This window comes from Argentina silus, assembly GCF_951799395.1.
Source record: "Argentina silus genome assembly, chromosome: X".
Lineage (NCBI taxonomy): Eukaryota > Metazoa > Chordata > Actinopteri > Argentiniformes > Argentinidae > Argentina > Argentina silus.
In genome coordinates, this window is record NC_139653.1 from 5,893,561 (window position 1) to 5,915,254 (window position 21,694).

General features: G+C 42.6%; 1 protein-coding gene across 1 annotated transcript in view; it reads right to left on the minus strand.

Annotated features, from left to right (window-relative positions):
• Nucleotides 1–21,694, minus strand: part of lrmda (leucine rich melanocyte differentiation associated) — a 235,303-nt gene that overhangs the window by 70,984 nt on the left and 142,625 nt on the right. The window contains exons 3-5 of the mRNA XM_083694550.1: nt 12,711–12,837; nt 11,042–11,181; nt 7,496–7,622 (exon numbers count right to left, since the gene is read on the minus strand). Of these exons, the coding sequence (XP_083550676.1) occupies nt 7,496–7,622; nt 11,042–11,181; nt 12,711–12,837 (394 nt within the window). The remainder of the gene's footprint in view (nt 1–7,495; nt 7,623–11,041; nt 11,182–12,710; nt 12,838–21,694) is intronic.

The window sequence follows — 21,694 nt, forward strand, 5'->3', positions numbered from 1 at the left end:
TTGGCATCATCCGCCCTCCTCCCTCTCTCTCCGCTCCTGAAAGTCAACAACTGCTGCAGAGGGAAAGAGAGGGAGAGAGTTTTCCCAGAGCCTCAGACATTGCCCTATGAGCTCTCCACACCAGCAAATGGGTTTAGAGGCACTTATGATATCACAGATCTTGAGATGGAGGTCAAAAGAGGGACACAATGTCAATCAGCAGTACTGAAAAATGCGTTAATATGCCAGCCACGTCTTACCCTCACACCTCGAGTTTTGTTTTTGCTCTAGAAAGATACAGCAATAATCATCTACAAGCCAAATAAACGTCTACGAACCAAAACACCTCTTAGAGCCAAATATTCCACATACAGTATCATACGAGTTCCATTATGAGCATTATCACATTAACACGTGCCCAGTGTAAATCACAGCAGCACTATTTGTATCATCTGATAGAATCTGAAGCAGGTTTAGTTTAAAACAGCCCAGGCACTGTCATATCTAACTTCAACACTTCAACATGAAAAGTTGATTAATGTGCATTGTCACTTTCGACTCAAAGAGACTGTAGATAAACAAATACAGGATCCATCTCTGTCGGGTAGATCCAAGGTTTGGCACAGGACCGAGAATACACCAGCGCTACAGAGTCCTCCAGAACCTAGCCAGCTGTCTCTCATTAGGCTGGCAACATTTCCCGATCACCAGAGACAAACAGAGAGAAGATCTGATGTGTGATTAGACTGATAGAACTGACGCGCTGGGACTCACATGCCTGTACTCTGTAATAGCTAAACGCATCGTTTCATAAGTAGTATAATTGAACGAAGGCAGCAGTGCAATACTGGATAGAGTAACTGGATCTGTGTAGGGCTGGGATGGTTTTGTGGCAATGTGAGTTAAAATGAGATGGGATCAGTCTTGGAGAGAGGACTGTGGGCTGCAGTACGTTTATGTACGTATGTCTGTGTCGATATGAAGGCTGACAGTTTGGTTGAAGTGGAACCATTCTATTTCCCTGCCTTTTCCGGTATCTAAAAGAAGCTTAGAAATCTTACATTACAGAAGCAAGAATGTGCACATTCTCAGAGGCTTTTATCATCTCTGGAACATTTCTGGAACATTCTGTGCTCACGGCAAAACGCTTTCTGTGATGTGAAACCTGAGAGATCAATATTATGATAATGTATATATATATATATTATACTGACACAAAAGGCATGCCATGTTATCATTTGTCAAAATGTATGAAAACTGTATTGAAAAAAGTGGAAAAAGACATCACATTATTACTGGTTAGCCTTGGACTACTTTCAGACATGGCTCAAACTAAACCACGAAGCACAAGAGACGTCAAGACAACAAAAAAACACTTCACCACAGGGCTTTTTCAGAATACCAATAACGAAAATCAGTTAATAAAACCAGGCCCACTCCAACTCGTAATAGCCCTTAAAAAAACATCTGTTTGTTTTCGTAATGTTTTGGCCAAACAGAATAATCCATCTATCATGTTGTGCTACGAGAGTGATGTGACACTGAGGTCACGCACCCCGCGTCTCTCGGCTTTGAACGAGCTCGTAAATCACTGCTTGTGCTATTACTTACAATTAAAGCTGCTTTAAACTTTTACAGTGTGTTTATGATGTGCACGGCCTGGCTGATTTATGTGGACAGTATGAGTCACTCCCCTGCTTAATTGTTGTTGTTTTCGAAGATTGTACCCTCCGAACGACCTCCCCAGTCCAGCTGCCAGAACGTTAAGAACTTGGATTTATTCAGAGCCGGTCCAAACACTGAAGCACGGGCAGAGTGACACCTACAGTATGTGGTCAGGAAAGAGAGATACACAGGGCTGACAGGAGGACAGGAGGAACATGTGGCCCAGGCCTCCTCTGACATTGTGATTTTATATGGTTCCCTTTTTCAAGTGAGATCTTCTGTGGCTCAGTTGGTAGAGCATGGTGCTAACAATGCTTACGTTGTGGGTTCAATTCCTGGGACCATATATATTGAAAAATGTATACACTCAGTACAATGTAAGTCGCTTTGGATAAAAGCGTCCGCTAAATAGCATATATGATTATATATTATATTATATACATATCAAGTGTGTAAGGAAGAGAGAATAAAGTGTGAGAATAAATGCTGTGTATTCCCTGTAACACTTGGGGGGGGAACAATCTCAATAACAAGATGATTATACAGACATAACAAGCTGAAATAGTAACGTTGTGATCCGGACTGTCACAATTAAAAGAGATTCATTTCTGTTTTTGTGTTTTGAATTATGCAGTTTGGGCCCAAGCTTGATGATTGGAGACGAGTCCATCATGAGGCAGTCTGTTAATGACATACAATCATGTTGACTTATTCATAGACAGTAGCAATATGACACTTATTTTCTGCAAGCTATGTTTTCTTCTGTAAAACATTTTCTTTTTATCGTTTTTGCCATGTTTTTGCCAAGTTGTACAACCTGCACAATCTCACTGAAAAGGTTTGAGATATCTTGTTATTATTTACTACACAATCATAACACATAATTAAAAACAGCTGGTTTTAATAATCAAAACATGATAATTACAATGTTCTGTAACCAAATGATGTTATGCTATTATGTAAGGTAAAAAATTAAAACATTTCAGTGTAAGCAGATCACAATCTGTAAATGTGTCTGTCTGTCTGTCTGTCTATCTTTCTGAACACAAGGCAGACCAGCACTGATGGTATGGTATGGTAACTATGGTAACACAACCTGCATAAGTACTTAATCCACAACACTGTCTTTACCTCACCTACAGTACTGAACCAAGGTAACAGCAAGGTCTGATATGAAATAGGCCTTAAGTAAATGACACAAATAAATAACACTAAGTGTGGTATATCAAGCTGGAAGTAAAAAATTGTAAACTGCCAGAAATAGTAATAAACCTGCTTTCACAGAGATCGGTTTGGTAGTATTTTCATCTCCTGATAAGAACCATATTCTTTGAGTTTTCTCCCAGGACACATTTATCCAGTAAAGTGATTCAGCAAACCCACTGAAGGCACATTCAGAGAGCGCTATATTGTATGCTGTTTGTTATGTTTTGAAAGCTTCATGGAAACTCATTCTGTAATTCTCTAGCACAGAGATGAATGTACCAACATACGTTACTAGGCACACTAGAGAGATTTGAAAAAGAAAGGGAAAAAAAATCAACTGATATCCCTCTTTACCCTCTGAGGGAAACCGGTGATGTGAAAAACTGCTAAAATCATGCTTCTTGTAATGCACCATCATGCATCTAAAATCATGCGGTCTATCTTACAGTAGATTTGGACTGTTCTCCTCTGTGCAAACTGGATGTGAACTGAGTAAAGCAGGTTAACTTCAGAGGAGGAAAAAACTGAACTGAAAAGATCCACTTGAGGACTTTCCTGGCTCTGTCACTGTCAATTCCATCCGAGGACTGTTACCCTAAGAGCAGAGGCTCATGGGAGTTGGGAGCTGGCTTGAACCACCCGAGACACCGTCTGCTTTGCATTATATGCAGAAGGATGTGGGAGAAAAACTCATGTCCCAGCTCAAAAAATCAAGTCAAAGTCTTCGTCCAAGCAAAATCTAAGTGACATCCGAGGAACCGTTATACCCCCTGACGTAGCTACCAAGCTGTGTTTAGTTGGAGGGGGCTGAGAACTTCATCCACTGCTCTTTAACATGCAGGAGGGGAGTGAAATGTTATAATACTGGTCAAATCTGACGTGCTTCTCGCTTGACTGGTGCCTGGGGTCTGAAAACAGAAAGTGTTGTCAAAGTGTTTTGATAGACATGGTCAGTTTAACCCAAGGTTTCAACAACATGATGAGGGCTTCGTGGCCCAGCAGAGGAAGGCTGGGGGAGCTCAGCCACAGTGAACCAACCACATGTATTTTCCAAAAGCAGCCCTGAGCCCTGAGCAGTCCAAATGGCTCTACGTGGTTTAACGCCATGGCATTCCATGACCTCCAAGTCCTCAAAGAGAATTATCACATTATAGCATTCCAACACGCCTAATTTCCCAAAATACAGCTCAAGGCTTTTCCACTCTGTTTCTGCTCTCTGTCGTGGTTTTGGGGGGAAAAAACTTGAATAGTCTTTAAGAAATAAACTTGTTTACTTCAGGTTATTTACTAATCCTCTTACTTATGCCCACCCCTAGCACCATGACCCCCCCCCTCCTCTCTCTCTCCTTCACCCAATCAAACTGTCCTCATAAGTATGCTGGAGAAGACTGACCTCCCTCACACCTGCATCAGACACATTCCCACACACAAAGATATGAACGCATAGAAATCTTGTTTTGTGTGTGTACTGTATGCTTGCGTGTGTGTGCATGCATGCGTGTGTGTGTGTGTGTGTGTGTGTGTGTGTGTGTGTGTGTTCGGCATGCATGTGCAAGCTCCTGTGTTTTCCTGAAAACAACCCAACATCCAGCTCTCTGGATGTGATTTAAGAGACCTTGGAAAAAGTTAAGAATGTACTGAATGAGACGTTATGGTATTCATATTGTATTAACGCCCACAGCTGTCTTATCTGACCCATGTGGCTCCTCACAATACCATGCCATAATGGCATGATTGAGAAGCAGCTTAAACTGTGGTCACACTCATTTCTGATGTGACTCAAAGAGGTTGCGAAAGTTCAGGGCAGCCTCGTTCATAGCACGCCCATTAGCTATTCCAATATGTCACGCTAGGAGTATGACCCACTGGAAGACAGAAGGTATTTTTCTGATTTGCTCTGCAACATGAGAGGGTATAGATTAACTCAAGCATGTAGACGGTCATCAAATCAATGCACCTGTTCTGATAACTAAAATCAAAACCAATGAGTTTAACCAATAACTGCTCAACCACCGTAGAGTATACAGTGGTGTTAGCTGAACTCATTATAGAATGACAGTGATATTTATGATGATAAAAAAAGAGAGGGAGAGAGATAGAAAGAGAGACTAATTAGCGTGTGTTGTAACCAAGCTAACACCAGACACCATTCACCACTGTTATGGGAGACACCCCACTGTACGAGACATAAAAGCAAACCGCAAATATCTAATTACGCCATCATCTCTCCCTGCTTACTCGTTTGTCTGCACCGCTTGTTAATTAGTGACCCGCACTATTGGTCAGCACACAATCGCTCTGATGATGGAGCCAATTAGAAGCAGGAAGTACACATGTCCCACCGAGCCTGCTATGGCTGACACATCATGTCTCATCTGACTCAAAACCATCGTTGGGGAGACACTGGCATGACAACCAAGGCTCAGGCTCAAGCACAGGCACGGGACATCTCAAGACTCTCACCTCTCAGTCTGTGTACCGGCCCAATGGCAGATGATGTGGAGACTGGCTGGCTCACTCTAACACATATATAGAATGATCTCATTCTAGGTTGGAGGAGATCAATACAATGTGAAGGAAGAATACATTTGTGCTTTTTGCATTGTTAATATACACTCACTGAGCACTTCATTAGGAACACCTGTACACATTCTCATGGTGGAGGTGGTGTAATGGGGAATGTTTTTTTGTCACACTTTGAGCCCGTAAACACCAATCAATCATCGCTTGAATGCCACAGCCTATTTGAGTTTTGTTGCTGACACCATGTGCATCCCTTCATGGCCACAATTTACCCATCTTCGAATGGCTACTTCAAGCATGTTATTGCACCATGTAACAAAGCAAAAGTCGTCTCAAACTGGTTTCATGAACATGACAATGAGTTCAGTGTTCTTCGGAGGCCTTCCCAGTCAGTGGATCTGAATCTAATAGAACACCTTTGGGATGTGGTAGAACGGGAAATTCACAGCTTGAAAGTGCACCTGAAAAATCTGCAGGAATTGCGTGATGCAATCATGTCATCATGGACCAGAATCTCAAAGGAATTTTTCCAACATCTTGTGGAATAAATGCCATGAAGAATTGAGGCTGTTTTGAGAGCAAAGGAAGGCCCTACCCAGTATTAGTATGGTGTTCCTAATAAAGTGTTCATGAGTGTATATGATTCTGTAGGTTCATGAACACGCACGCACACATGCACGCACGCACGCACGCACGCATGCACGCACACACACGCACACACACACACACACAAATCAACAATCGGCTAGATAATCCTCAACTAAATCAATAGCTATAGTGACAAAAGGCAAACATTTCTGTAACTTTGACAAGCTACGTAAATATAATCCAGTAATGTGAATTTTGCCTGCCAACATGCATTGTAAAAGCACTCAGCTTCCTTTCATTTCAAATGGATGAGCAGTGTTTTCATTCCATTGTTCTACATCTACCAAACATGCCAGAATGGGGTTAAATTATTCCAATGTTTTTCTTTGTTGCCTGCCACTTGCACGATGAATCAAGAACAGTCGCGTGAACTGACGCTAAAAGAGTACAATATTTTGGTTGAGTGTCTGAAACTATAAATATTTTTGTTTTCTCCCTGCACTTTTAAACCCTGTGTCGACTTCCATGCATCTGCCTTGTCATTGGCTGGCTTTGTTCTAATGCCACTGTGGATCCATTTCTATCTCCCAGACTCCATCGGCGAGACCCTGGGGACGTTCAGACCTCGCTGATCTAAATAGTAAATATTTCATGACCTTACAGATACATGAAATCAAATCTTACCAAAGCTGTTCATTTACACTCCTCAAAAAACAAAGGGAGGAAGGGGGGGGTGTGAAGGCTGAGGAGGAAAGGGTAGAGGAGGTTACATCAACTATGAAATCCCAAACTCTAATTAGTCTGCAAGGCTCTAAACGAAAAAGGGAGGAAAAGGTACGTGGGCCGGGGATAATTAAGCGATTGTGACCGGCGTGTACATGAGCTGTCGCTCCGATCGCGAGCGTTGTCACGCTTGGCAACACAACAGCGACCGGACAGCCGCCCGTCGACTTTGATCTGGGCTCAAGCATACGGAATGAGGTCAGGCCGTGGTCACACACACACACGTACGTACACATGCACACACGCACACGCACACACACACACACACACACACACACACACACACACACACATACACACACACACACACTCAGTAAAGAGAGACTCAGTAGAGAGGGGAGAGTGTGCACCATAAGGTTCCCTGTTCAAAGGGCCCCAGCACTAGGACTGCTGCAAAGAGGCTCACTCACAGACAAAACTGAAAAGGAGACAGGAAGGAGGATAGAGGGATGAGGGTATTGTTATTCTTTCAGGAGTAGTTTCTCCTACACATTCACATCACTTGCATGTGGCCTAAGTAGGGTTAGAAGGGTTTGACAAATGACTGCCCTCAAACAGGGATGACTGATCTGTCATATGATAGAAAATCATCTTAGATCTCTCAGATTATTACTTTGAAGGAGGATTCCCGTTCTGAACTTCTGAAGTTCTTGAAAGTTCTGAAAGTTTCTTTATTTCATGGGCTGTGCCGAAGAGAGCATCATATACAGACACACATTAACTTCTGATTAAAAAAATGTGGTCCACTCACCATATCTGACTTGGGTTTGACCACCTTCATGAATGCTCCTCGTGCATCAGCTTCCGTCTTCTCTCTCTTGGTCACTTTCCTGGTGTCCAGAAACTTCAGGCTGGGAAGCTTGTGTAGAACAAAGTACCTAAGAAAAAGACAATACATTATAACATCTAACACATCATAACAAAGTTTTAACAAGTTAGACAATTACATCAACTTATTTCTTACACGTGATTTGAGTAAATAGGCAACTGATTACTATTTACAGTAACACTAAGCCCAGTCTAATGACCAAAAAGGCAAAAGATGTCTATATTGCCCATCAGAAAAATAGATGATACTGTATTTCAACTCCACAGAACCTGCCATAGCATGAAAACTAGCTATTATTATTGATGTAAAACGCGATTATGCAAATCAAATGACACAAATTCCAATTTGTAAAACACAAATATCAACAAAACTCAAAAAATAAGCCGTGTTTACTCAGCAGCACAGATGCAATGGTGATATCTTCTTTCTGTATGTAATAACCTTCAAAGCCGATCAAAATAAGGACAAAATATAAATAGAACGAAAGGAGATATACACCCCATCTGCCAAACCTGTCATTCTGGCAACATCACAGATATCTTTTTAAGCTCTCAGACACTCTCTATCTTTCATTGGGAGGGAGAGAAACGTCAGCAGATAATGGTTTGGAATACATAGATGACAACAGAAGCTTTCATGGGGAGGGTGGGAGTGGAGGGAGGCTGCATGTCAAGGCTAGGGTTTGCAGCCAAACACACGCATGCACGCACGCACACACGCACACACACACACACACACACACACACACACACACACACACACACACACACACACACACACACACACACACACACACAGCACCTATAAAGTGGAGGGTGAGGAGGGACGAGGAGGATATGGGCAGAGACAGGTCTCACAGAGAGCTACTCGTACGCGGGCAAGTGACAAGTTGATGATGATGATGATGATGATGGTGATGAAGGCAGATATAGTCAAAACTGACGTGGGGTTTTCAACAGCCCAGGATTACTGTGGAAGGTGGCTGTGGATTGATTCCATCAGGATGACATGGGAATGAACATACTGGAGTAGAGTGTAACAAATACAATACTGTAGGATATTAAAGGCAGCATGAAGCCACTGTATTTGTACTGTATTTACATGAATTTGTAACAAAAAGGCACAAAAGTCGGCTTTCCCCACTCTAAAGTTCCACTATCAAATCAGTGACTGCTTATGGGTGTCGCAAACAAAAAAACATGAACACAAGTATAGTAAAAAGCACACCCAGAACGTCAATCAAAAGAAATCCATGTGAAATCTTTCCACCTCATCCCCCTGGATGTACATGTCTCATAATACAGATCCCAGGAGGGCTCCACCTGTTATAGCAGAGTGCATGGAGAAGGTATCTCTCTGATGAGATGTGAACATGGCCTTGGGAGACATGCAGAGAGGTCATTCTCTCCATCGGTAACCTCCCATCACTGGGTCATAGCAGATGACAAGCCTCTAACCAATCAGAGTGGCAGGGGAGGTAAGGGGAGGGACGACAACAATATGACACACCGTATTCAATCAAAACCTGTATGCGAAGGTTTGCATGGCGAGGCAAATCATGTCTTCTTGTGCTGTGAGATACAGTGTAGTATGTTGCTACCCAGAAAAGCTTGAAACAGACTTCGTACCATAGCTGTTGAAGGTCACAGTGCTAGTCATGTTGTCTAGTTACACATACGTCCATAATATAAGATTGTGTCACTAAAGGGGAAAAGATGATAATTTGTGGTTGGGGTGAGGGCTGCTTTTTAAGTTAATTATTGTTATTCTACTTTACAATGTTTAAACTCAAAGGTGCTTGAGTGAGCACAGGTGCAGGTGGTGGTGGTTAACACACCTGAGGCAAAACTGTCCATCCAGTCTAGTCTTTGATCAGCCCGGAACAAGAGATTTAAAAATGAGATTGTGTCACTTGAGACAAGATGTAAACATAGCAGGCAACAATAGGCTCTGTGTTGGGGGGGCATTCCATGGTAGCGGGTCAGACTTCCTCCTTCACAAGAGAGAGGGTGAGAGAGAGAGAGAGAGGGTGAGAGAGAGAGAGAGAGAGAGAGAGAGAGAGAGAGAGAGATAGGGAGAGATAGGAAATGAGAGGGTGAAAGAGAAAGAGAGAGAGAGAGAGAGAAAGAGAGGGAGAGAGAGCGAGCGAGACAGCGAGCGAGAGAGAGAGAGAGGGAGGGAGAGAGAGAGAGAGAGAGAGAGAGAGAGAGAGAGAGAGAGAGAGAGAGGGAGGGAGAGACAAAGACAGAGACAGAGACAGACACTGGTGACTGAATGTTATGTTCTACACACACATTACTAAAGTGTATATTTCTAATTGAAGGTGCCCTGCGTTCCAGTGGGTAATTGAGTGAGCTGTAAGTCCCGGGGCATGGCGGTGGGGGCTGGGGGTATTCATCGCCCAAGGCCAGTGCTGTCACGACCTGCACGCCGCCTAACCTTGTCAGACATGAAATCTGCATCACACTCAAATTGATGTATTACTATGTGACACATTATAAATATTATAGCATAGGCCCGATAGATGCTGTCAGTTACAAACACAACAGCATCCCTCGGCTGCAAGACAACTGTGAGAGGCGAGAGGGATGGAGGAGGTTTCAGCCAGGCCTGGGTGGTGCTAAATGATTCATACCCAACACAGTCAGAAACAAGCACTTAGGGCTAAAACAGACAAACAGGAGTATGCTTTTTTGCTTTCATGGCGATTTATGTAAAGGACCCTGACAAATGGTGGTCACATTTCAGAGCTCTCGAGGAGAGCATTGATGTTTAATGCATCGTCTCCTCTGTACATCCCGGTAGTAAACACTCATTTGTGGCAGTGACTAGTCACACATGAAATCCATTTTGCAAACCAGACTAGAGAGAGAGGTGGTTTGACAAAGCTTTTATAACGGTTGAAATCTGAGTGAGGAAAAACAGTGTCAAAAACGGCATGACGATTCTAAACAATAATGGTAGAATCTAATTTACGTCATTCCCGTGAAAACAGAACTTTTATCAAGTATATTGTAGTGAACAAGAGCAAACAAGAGCGTCCCCTCGTTTCGCTGCCCTTGACTTTCACTTTCTTTCTTTCCATGTCCATCAGTTTCTTCTTTATTGGTTCAATTTCTCTGAAAACTAGCCTATAGAAAGCAGCTGCCTGCATGAGAACTAAAGATATTTTAATTCTACTGGAGAGGTTTTCTGCAAAACAAAACCTTTTGATGCGTTTCTGTCGCAACACGCTTTATTCTCTAGTCTGTTGCATCTCCATATTTGAAAGTCTCCGTATTTGGCAGCATCTCCCCACTAGTGTTTTTGCTATGACGTCACATCCAAGAATCTATCTTTAATGAATTAATCTGAAGAAGTAAAACATTTTCCAGCATGGGTAGAATCCAGTACAGTGACAGGCACCTTTGTGTGTGAACCTCTGTGACATCATCACCGTGCGCCCTGATCTCTGCTACACTAACTGACCTGTATCTCTGGTAGTCGTCCTCGTCCTTGTCCGGGCTGACCAGCTGGTTGGGGCAGGCCTCGTTCCCCAGCAGGCTCAGGTACTCCAGTGATGGGGTCACATCACCCAAGTGCTCCAGCAGAGCCTCAATATCAGTCAGGTGTCAAAGGGCGGAGGTCAAGGATCCAGCACTGTTAATTACATTAGCATTTACTGACCCCCTTCCACTTTCTCTCCCCCCACAGCCTTCTAAACAGCCAGTAAGAGGCATTATGTGATTGGGGCAGACAGGGAGGCTCAGTTTGGAGAATAGTAAGAGAATTTGGCTGTTGAGGTCCCTTATTCTACTTCTCTCTCTCTCTCTCTCTCTCTCTCTCTCTCTCTCTCTCTCTCTCTCTCTCTCTCTCTCTCTCTCTCTCTCTCTCTCTCTCTCACTCACTCACTCATTCACTCACTCCTAGGTGGCCGGGTGCAGGGCATTAAAACATTGACAAAATGATGGATGCCCTGTGGTTCAAACGGTCCATGATTCCCAGAGCTGTGCCGTGGAAAAACTTTCCCCAAACACAGAGAAAACAAACAACCCCCTTAAACAGACGCATTCATCACTAATACATTCACTTCATTGGAAAATTGAGGCCCAAAGTGTCAAAATACAACAGCACTAATGCAGCACTCCAGTTTTAAAATGGCACCGCGCCATGTCAGGATGTACATAATTGGCCCATTAGCATGTTCCGACCACTTCACACCCAAACTCAGCTTTGAGTCCCTGACGCACACTTCAAGGAGCCCTAGTTTGAATGTCGGCTCTGGAGGTGTGTGTGCGTGTGTGTGTGTGTGTGTGTGTGTGTGTGTCTGCATCATTACCCCCTGGATGGATGTAGCGATCAACAGGAAAACAGGACCCATTGTTAAACTCACTCTTAAGCTGCAGTAACAGGGAATTCACCAACTATGCAGCGTTGCAATATTTCTGTGTTGTGAATTCAATGTGAATGTTCAGAGTTAATGTGTACCGGGTTTACTGTTGTATGAGGAAGATATACTCTTCATCGTTATACACAATGTAACTGCCAACACATATTCTACAACAGCAAAAACAACAGCATATTTTGTTTATTTTTAAGTGGTACAAAATGGTTGAGTGTCACTGTTTATTTTCAAATTGTGTATGTTCTTTTTCTGGGTGATTTAATTGTTCCCAGTCTTCCCATGCAAGTTAATGGTACTGCATATTAATACATTGGAAACATAGTCAGGATCTCAAATTACTATTACGTCTGGTACATTGCACCACTCTTAAAACATAGCGAGTGAAGTTCTTTCCAATGTAAACCTCCTCTCTCCTAACATATCAAAACACTCGCAAGGGGTTCTTGCCCCTATCTCCACTAGAGGTCCCTGTGGCTCAAAAACCAGTTAGCTTGAAAGAGGTGACACAACAAGTACCACTTGTCTATATTGCACTGTGTTTAACTTTAGAACAAATACACTATAAAAAAGAAAATTACTTTTAAAAAACACAGGTAAAACCCCCCAAAAAACATATAAAATAAGAGAAACAAGGTGAAAAACTAAACAAAGTATAGCATTCTCATAGTGGTACAGTATATATCTAATCCTTTCTGGTCTCTCTAGACCATGCCAGAGAGTGAGCAGCAGTGAGTACTCCGCTTGAAAGGATATTTGGTTCTTATTGAGTGTCAGGGTGTGGAGGTTGGGTAACCTGGGCAACTGGAGGTCATTTCCGAGCAGATTGTTGTCGACGACCAGCTCTTCCAGCCCAGTGAACGCTTTGAGACTCGTCAGTGACCTGCAATGATAAAGGCAACAGGAAAAAATTGATATGGCCTTAAATCTGGGCAAGCCATTATGTGCACAAATAAATATTTCAGCCTCCCTCTTTTCACGCGCCTGGAGAGTTTGAGGCCTGGACCTGTCAGGAGGGTTGAATGACAAGAATTAGTGGAGCTGAGCTCCCCTGGCATGGCAAGGCATCCTTCAGCGGCTGGCAGGATGAGGGATGGGGGTCACTTGTGAGTAGCCAGGATTCAAAACAAAAGGCTTCAGAAATGCGGCGGGCAGGATGAATTTGTCAATGTCTTGTGCCTTGAGGCGCCGGTTTTGCCTGACCCTAACCCTCCCATTCCCAAGACAAATCACTCTGTCACAGTTCACCTTCACTCCCCGGACACAAATTTAACTTGTCATCCATCATTTTCACAGCAGAACCGGAATACGCACGCTTGCTCACTCGCAATCACAGACAGAACGGGAAGGGAAACTTTTTGCAACTGTTTCATGATAGTGGCTGGTTTGAATGTTTTAACACCAAAGCATTTTAGGTAAGGTATATTTTTTAATTTTTTACTCTCTTTGTTTTTGTGAAGCATGACAGAACCCTTTGATGTTATATCGCACATGCATTACCTCCATTTCTCAACACCAATACTACACACACACACACACACACACACACACACACACACACACACACACACAGGCATACAAATGGATGGAGGGCAGTGTTCAAGGTAATGTTGGCAAAGTCCAAGCCATTGAAGGTGCAAAAAGCCTGTGTGTGTGTGTATGTGTGTGTGTGTGTGTGTGTGTGTGTGTGTGAGAAGTGTGTTTGTGTGTGTGTGTGTGTGTGTGTGTGTGTGTGTATGTGTGTGTGTGTGTGTGTGTGTGTGTGTGTGTGTGTGTGTGTGTGTGTAGAATGTGTGTTGAGGAATTCAGTTTGAGCAATTAAATAACTGGGTAGGATGTCATATTTTGATTTTATCTGGTTTCTTTCGACCTGAATGCGTACAAATATGCAATAAATGGATTGTGTAAACATAGTCATATTTCTCTTTCATATTTATTTTTGAACTGAAGCAATGTTAAGATAACCTCCTGGTAAGCATATCCAGGCTGATACAACTACACAGCACAGTTTTAGGCCCAGTGTGAACTAATAAACCTTCTGCTTCTCTGGCTAGCATCAATGTCATAATACACACTGTCTGTGAGGTACATTATGTAAATATTACACTCTTGTCATGACAATCGCCAAATGGATGACTAGCAGTAATGTGTGTGTGTGTGTGTGTGTGTGTGTGTGTGTGTGTGTGTCGGTGTGTGTTCATGACTGTGATTCATGTAATTCAGAGAGGTGTATAGGCCTGGCATGCAATCTGTGTATTACTGTATATGCTACTACTCATGTCGGTACCATATACAGGTCAAGGTTATTATACAGTTTTGTCTTTTCCATTATACTATTTTCAAATGTAATTTTCAATTCAGTTTAGTTTCAGTTTAGTTTTAGGTCCTGTTTGTTAAGGTCACATTTGTAAAGGGTTTATAAATAGTTTATAATTAGTTAATAATTCACTTATAATCAGTTTGGAAATTGGATTTGCTAGTTTTTACACCGGATGTGTGTAATTATGGTTGTAATTACTCTTAATTAATGTACTCTATCTATCTATGCCTCTATGCTACAATTACAACCATGATTACCCTCAGATATCAGCTATGGTTGAAACTGAGGCCCTCCACTTATTGATTCATTTCTGGTATGACAAGACCTCATTGGACAAGAGCAATAGCAGACAGGTTCTCCAAGCCTCTCTGGGTACACTTTTATAATAATTGAAAACATTTTGAAAATTGATTAATTAACAACAACAATAATATTTAATGATAACTGCAATAATGTCTCTATAAAATGTCTCTATAGTCCAATGAGTGCCCTATGTTGTCTAAATGATACAATGGTATAATGAAAGAGTCATATTGCACAGGTAATGCTGTGCTAAGAATCATAGTCTGAAGCAATGTGAAGGTCAAGGTCTGTAGGTTTGGGTTTAATGGCTGCTACTGGGTCACAACATAGAGGTCACTCTGTATGGTACAGCAGGTTATCTGGTTACAGTTCAGCATGACTAGTATTTAAACCGTTTATAGTGCAGTACTCTTATTTTGAAGAGAAAAATAACTACTATTTTGAAGGACTTTCAAAAAGCATAATGAATGCAGAACTGGTTTGACAGCTCTCTCGTGTTGTTATCTTTACTCAGTATTTGGTCAAAACTATCAAATGATATACAACACCTACCAACGATCGGCAGGCTATGGCCAGCTGCTGCCTCGAAGAAAACGAGAAAGATGTAAATCACCTAGTGCTAGCAACTTACTTCAAATGTGGTGCTACTAACTAGCTACACAAGCCAGCTAGCTAGCTATAGGTTTGTTTTGATACTGTCATGACTGGCTAACTGAGCTACCTAGCTAGCTAGTTTCACACCACTGTGGCTTTGTCATAAGCTTGAAACAACGTGTAGTTTAAACACAGATAGTACACAGTTTGCTATATGCTGTGTTGCTGTTTATTAACTTATCTATTTTCATTTTGCAGCAGGCCAGCAGCCTTGCTGCAGTTTGTTATTGGGTTATGCTTTGTTAAAAGTGAATGCCTTCTCTGTCATTACTATAGAATAGACAAGCATGAATGAACAATTGAGAATTATTCACTGATGACTACTTATTATGAATCATGCAATTTTCATAATTGTTTATAAAAGGTAAGGCTACTTCACTTGGAGTGCCTTATTTTAGATGTTATACTGTAGGTGCACATTCATTATTACAAATGTTTGTAACTCAATAATTAATGTTTGTACCTCATTCATAAATGGTAAATGGTGTTACACTTTACATTAAGGTCCCATTTCATCAGTTGGAAATGTTGGTAACCCATTAATTAATGTTGGTAACCCATTAATAAATGTTGGTATGTCATTCATAAATAATCAACGGTGTTACACTTTACTTTAAGGTCACATATTATCAGTTACAATTGTTGATAACTCATTACTAAATGTTGATAACTAATTCATAAATGTTGATAACTCAATAATAAATGGTTAACGGTGTTACATTTCATCAGTTATACATGTTGGTACCTCTTATATGGTCAGAGGTTTTCTCCATAAGTACATAGAAGACTACTCTCGTGACTTAATTGTCAATGTGGTCTACTCATTGATACCCAAACCAGCTCAGACCACTAACCACACAGTAAACACAGAAAAGGTAAGTAGTGGATTGATATAGCAAGAAATAAAATCTGTGAACCTGCATGGTGGACATGTTTAAATAATGAATGAGTTGACAAGGACATCAGGATTTCAAGGGCCATGGTTCAAAAAACATTGTGACAGCCATACTCTACTTGGGAGATCTTCACATTGTACTGTATGTAAAAATGTGTTGAATTGGTTTGGTGCCAGCCAAATCATCCCCACAATTCAGGAAATAACTTTACCAACTGTGCAACCATTGCAAATAACTTTAATGATAATTTCATTTCAGGGTTAGTTTTTAAAGCATTTATAAGTGCATTTATAAAGCATTAATAACTGGCTCCTGAACAAGCTCCCTATATGGCAAGCACCAAGTGAATATCAAACAATCTAAACTAATGAGTTATAACTGTTTGTAGATGGTTTATAATTGAATAATAAACTAGTAACTACCGTTACCTAGTGATGATGATGCACAACACCTCACTGCCATGCATGAGGACAAAAAGCCACACTCACATTTTTTTTTTATCATATTTTGAGCATTGACAACCCCCCCAAAAATAAAAAATGATGGTGTTGGTTTTTATTTTACTTGATTTAGTTTTGGAGACAAAGATTGTAGTTTTAGTTTAGTTTTAATTTCTTGGACAGGTTTGTTTCTTATTTTTATTTCAGTTTACTAATATGATTTTTTATGGCTATAAAAATATAGTGAAACATTTACGAAGTTATCTTTTCAGACAAAACTATATATATATTAATTAATAACATTATTTTGTTATAGTTTTTCTTAGTTTACCTTTCACTAAGGCAACTTAGCTAATGCAGCTAATTTAGTCTCCTCAACAACCTGACTCAAGCAGAGAGGAATGTATTTTTTTATGTTAACTTGCAAAGGTTATCCAACACAGCAATTCCTCTGAATGAAGGTAAGCTTTTGGTTGTATTTATGTATTGCCACCGGGGCCCACCAGTCCTCCTGGGCACCTGTACGCTTTAAACCTTCATTTGTGTGCTAGGTTGTGGCAAGCTCATGATGCATACAGTAGGGTAGAAATTGGAGTATCTTGCAAGGCCTGGGTATGTAGTAAATAGCGTAAACCTATCGATGTTACATTGAGCTGGGTGAATGGAATATGAATGACAGTCATCCAATATGCTGTAATAGAAATAAGGCCTCACTCATTTAACACAAAACATCTTCTTCCCTGGTGATGCTCTGCCATGCTTGTACTGCAGCCATCTTCAGTTGTTTGTTTTGAGGTCTTTTTTTGCCTAAAATCTTATCATCAGGAAATTAAATCCATTCAATTCAATTTGATTTAAATCTGAAGATTGACTTGGCCAGTCAATAACTTTCTACTTTTTTGGCCCTGAAAAAGTCCCTAGTTGCTATGGCAGTGTGTTTTGGGTCATTGTCTTACTGTATGATGAAGCGCCATCCAATGAATTTGGAGGCAGTTGGTTAATACTCAAGCAGACAAGATACTTCAGAATACATTCCGTCAGCAGTTACATTAATTAAGACAAGTTAGTCAGTTTTAGTGGCAGCTATCTTGGGCAGATCTTTTTTTTCCTCTTGCAATCACTCTGGTACATGATAATATTAATCTTATCTTTCCTTTTTCCAGACCTCCACCTGTATGAGATGGGCTTCAGTCTGTTTTAATATGGATCTTGGAGAACTAACAAAGTTACAGCGATAGCGGAGTAAAAGTGGTTTACTCTTCAAAATAAGAGCAGCCTCTCTGTTTTTATAATGTGTGTAAGTAATTCAGCTGTGTCCCAATGCACCAGCTATTTAGTAAACGGGAAGCACATGCACAGAAGCATGCATGCACGCAAGCACCCCCCAACGACACACACACACACACACACACACACACACACACACACACACACACACACACACACACACACACAGAGGGGGGGTGATAGCTTTAACAAGGTGCAGCGATGAACCCAGTCCTTGTTAAGATAATTATGATCGGGCTCATTGTCAAAGCTAATACTTCACCCCCTTCTGCCTTTATGCTGTGACTACCACTTAGCCTGCGTTAGCTCACCGACATGCATCACACAGAGGAGGTGTGTGTGTGTGTGTGTGTGGGTGGGGGGGGAGGGAGAGAGAGAGAGAGAGAGAGAGAGAGAGAGAGAGAAAGAGAGAGAGAGAGAGAGGGAGAGAGAGAGATAAAGGGAGAGAGACAGAGAGAGAGAGAGAGGTAGAGAGAGGTAGAGAGAGAGGGAGAGAGAGAGACAGAGAGAGAGAGAGATAAAGAGAGAGAGAGAGAGAGAGAGAGAGAGAGAGGGAGAGATAGAGAGATGCACAGAGACCGAAATAGAAACAGAGAAAGACAAAAAGACAGAGGAGGCGAGATGAGGTGACAGGAGGAGAGGAAAGGACATATGAGGCCAGACTAGGAGATAGGAGAGGAGACAATGACCCAGAGTGGTACAGAGACAGCTGGATCGACTAATACTAATGCAGACACACTGATTGATAAACCACCACTGACAGTGGGGGCGAGAAAACCCTTTGATTGGCTGAAATGCTGCTCACTCCTGCCAAATGGCGTGCGTCCATCCCATGTCAGATGTCCTTAAGTGGCGAATGAGAGGTGGAGGATGGTAACTTCAGCTGCATAACATCTGCGATGCAGACTTGTCTCTCTGTTTGTCTCTAAGTGTGTCAAAATGAATCGCAGTTGGCGTTCTAGTAGCAGTCATGAACAGAGGTCAACCAGGGAGTTGGATTCCAAAAGCAGCTACTCATAACACAGCTCACTGACTACTAACCCCAACCCCAAACCATCACAGAGTCAAAACATGACCAAGGACGGTTCTAACGAAGACCAGTCACGCCAACAGACATTAGAGACATCTCAGCGGCCAGTGCCACGGATAAAGAGGAGGAAGGTCTGTATTCTCTTTTACTCTCTTTTACTTTTACCGGCCCATGCACTGATGACATTCCCTCTCCTCCTTACTTTCCTGTCTTTCTTCACTATCTCTATCCAATAAAATGAAAAATATAAGTGCGGGACTGCCCCACTCAAAATAACCTTTAAAATAAAAATAAAAACATAAATTGAAAAGCCATAAAGCATAATGCTCCAAGGCCCTGTTTTAAGGTTGGAGGGCTGGTGTGACTTCAGAGCTGTTGAGTGGTAGAGATGGAAAAACATGTTCTTCCAATAAGAAGGCCAGGACTGGGGAGTGACAGGCAAATGGACACGCTGTTCAGAGGGCAACTGATAAATGCTTGATGAATTGTCCAATACTGGGGCCGTGATGGCCCTCATATGTGCATAATGGACTATCCAGCGCACCCTTCAGATAGTCTGCCAAGATTAGGGCAGCATAATGAATGGGAGAGGGGAGTGGGGGTATGAAAAGAAGGTTCCGGACTGGCTTTAATAAACTTAATAGGTAAAGTGAAAGAGAGAGAGAGAGAGAGAGAGAGAGAGGGGAATAAATGGAGGAAAGGTTGGTCTTTTTGTCCATCAGTCTAAATAGTAATTTACCCATCATGAGGGGATCAGACCATTCTGGGATCTTGTGATCCAGCAGGAGAGCAGTACTATTCCAAGACGCTTTGCCTTAACAATAACACCATATGTTGATTTCAATCTCTTGTTTTCGAAGCATGTCATACAGTACAGGTGTGATATTAACGTACCAGTAATCCACTTACCAGTCACATCAACGAGACAAAAACAAAAGAAACACAAGCCAACACAACAACAGCACCATACTGTACCAACAAGCCAAAACAAAATACATGAAAACTAGAGGAGCAGTGTGACATGTTAAAATGATCTGAAATGCCCGGGGGCTGTGTGAATCCCTGACGACAGTGTCGGTGTATTAGACTGTCATTATCTGTCTCCATCTTCCCCTCTCCTCTCCTCTCCTCTCCTCTCTTCTCCTCTCCTCTCCTCTCCTCTCCTCTCCTCTCCTCTCCTCTCCTCTCCTCTCCTCTCCTCTCCTTTCCCGTCCTCTCCTCTCCTCTCCCGTCCCATCTTCTCCTCTCCTCTCCTCTCCCGTCCCGTCCCCTCCTCTCCTCTCCTCTCCCGTCCTCTCCTCTCCCGTCCTCTCCTCTCCTCTCCTCTCCCGTCCCCTCCTCTCCTCTCCCGTCCTCTCCTCTCCTCTCCTCTCCTCTCCCGTCCTCTCCTCTCCCGTCCCCTCCTCTCCTCTCCTCACCTCTCCTCTCCTCTCCTCTCCTCTCCCGTCCTCTCCTCTCCTCTCCTCTCCTCTCCCGTCCCCTCCTCTCCTCTCCTCTCCCGTCCCCTCCTCTCCTCTCCCGTCCTCTCCTCTCCTCTCCTCTCCCGTCCCCTCCTCTCCTCTCCTCTCCTCTCCTCTCCTCTCCTCTCCTCTCCTCTCCTCTCCTCTCCTCTCCCCTCCTCTCCTCTCCTCTCCTCTCGTCTCACACTGCCCCCCTGCTCCCTGTGTCTTTGCTCTCACCATGTCACCAAGCCTCAGGTGGTCACTTAAAGATCACACGTCCAGGACATGCGTATGTACAGATAGCAAGCTAGCTCTCCTCCCTGGATGAGTGTCAATTCTAACCTGTCAGAGAGGAGAGGATTACACTGCTCTTCGCCATGCAGCTGGAAATGACTAATAATGGCCATGCAGAATATTAGGGTACATTTGGAGCTGCCAGTGAAAATCTTACGCTTAATCTGCTTTAGATATGACACGGTTTGGACTTCATATGATACATGTAAAGGCATTACGACTACAAAGACATGAATGAGGGGCGGCATGTCATGTTGTAACTTTGCGTATGGGTTTCATCATGTGCAAATACAAAAAAAAAGTGTTTCTAAAAGGCATAATACCAACGACTGGGTTGGTATGAACGTTCAGGATCATCACAGAATACACTACCTCAAGACTAAAGACTCTTCCAGTTGATGTTTCTGTGTGTTTCTGTGTGTTTCTGTGTGTGTGTGTGTGTGTGTGTGTGTGTGTGTGTGTGTGTGTATGTATGTGTGTGTGTGTGTGTGTGTGTGTGTGTGTGTGTGTGTGTGTGTGTGAGTGATGAAGCTGCATATCACTACATTGGAGTCATAGACTATGTGTGCACACTTCCCACTCTCCCTGGTGAATGTCTGTTTGAGGTTAATATGCTCTCCTATGTCATTAGCCATGGCAAAAGGGGCTGATAGCTCACCTAAACAGACCAGGACTAATCGTCTCCTCTCCTCCCTCCTCTCTCTACACCTTCCAGGGCAGCCCACTTCAAAGGAACAGTTAAGAGGTCATCCCCCACTACAACTCTCTCTGATGACTGACTCTGGTTCAGTGGATCAGAGACCCAGGGACTGTAGGGATAAAGACCTGGCAGACACCTCTACTCTGACAGGTCTGACTTTATAAGCTAGGTTTGACCCGTGACCCCACACCCTGCCCAAAAAGAACTATAAGCTCCACCAATGACCTGATAGGGATGTGTCTGTCAGGTGGAGGGTGTATGGGATGTGTGGGTTGGAGAGGTAGATTAGTTTTCCACTATGAGAAGATGCTGTACTGGGATACATTCTTCTTCATGGTGCCTGGTCTCTGTCCTTGCAGTGCACCAATGTCTGT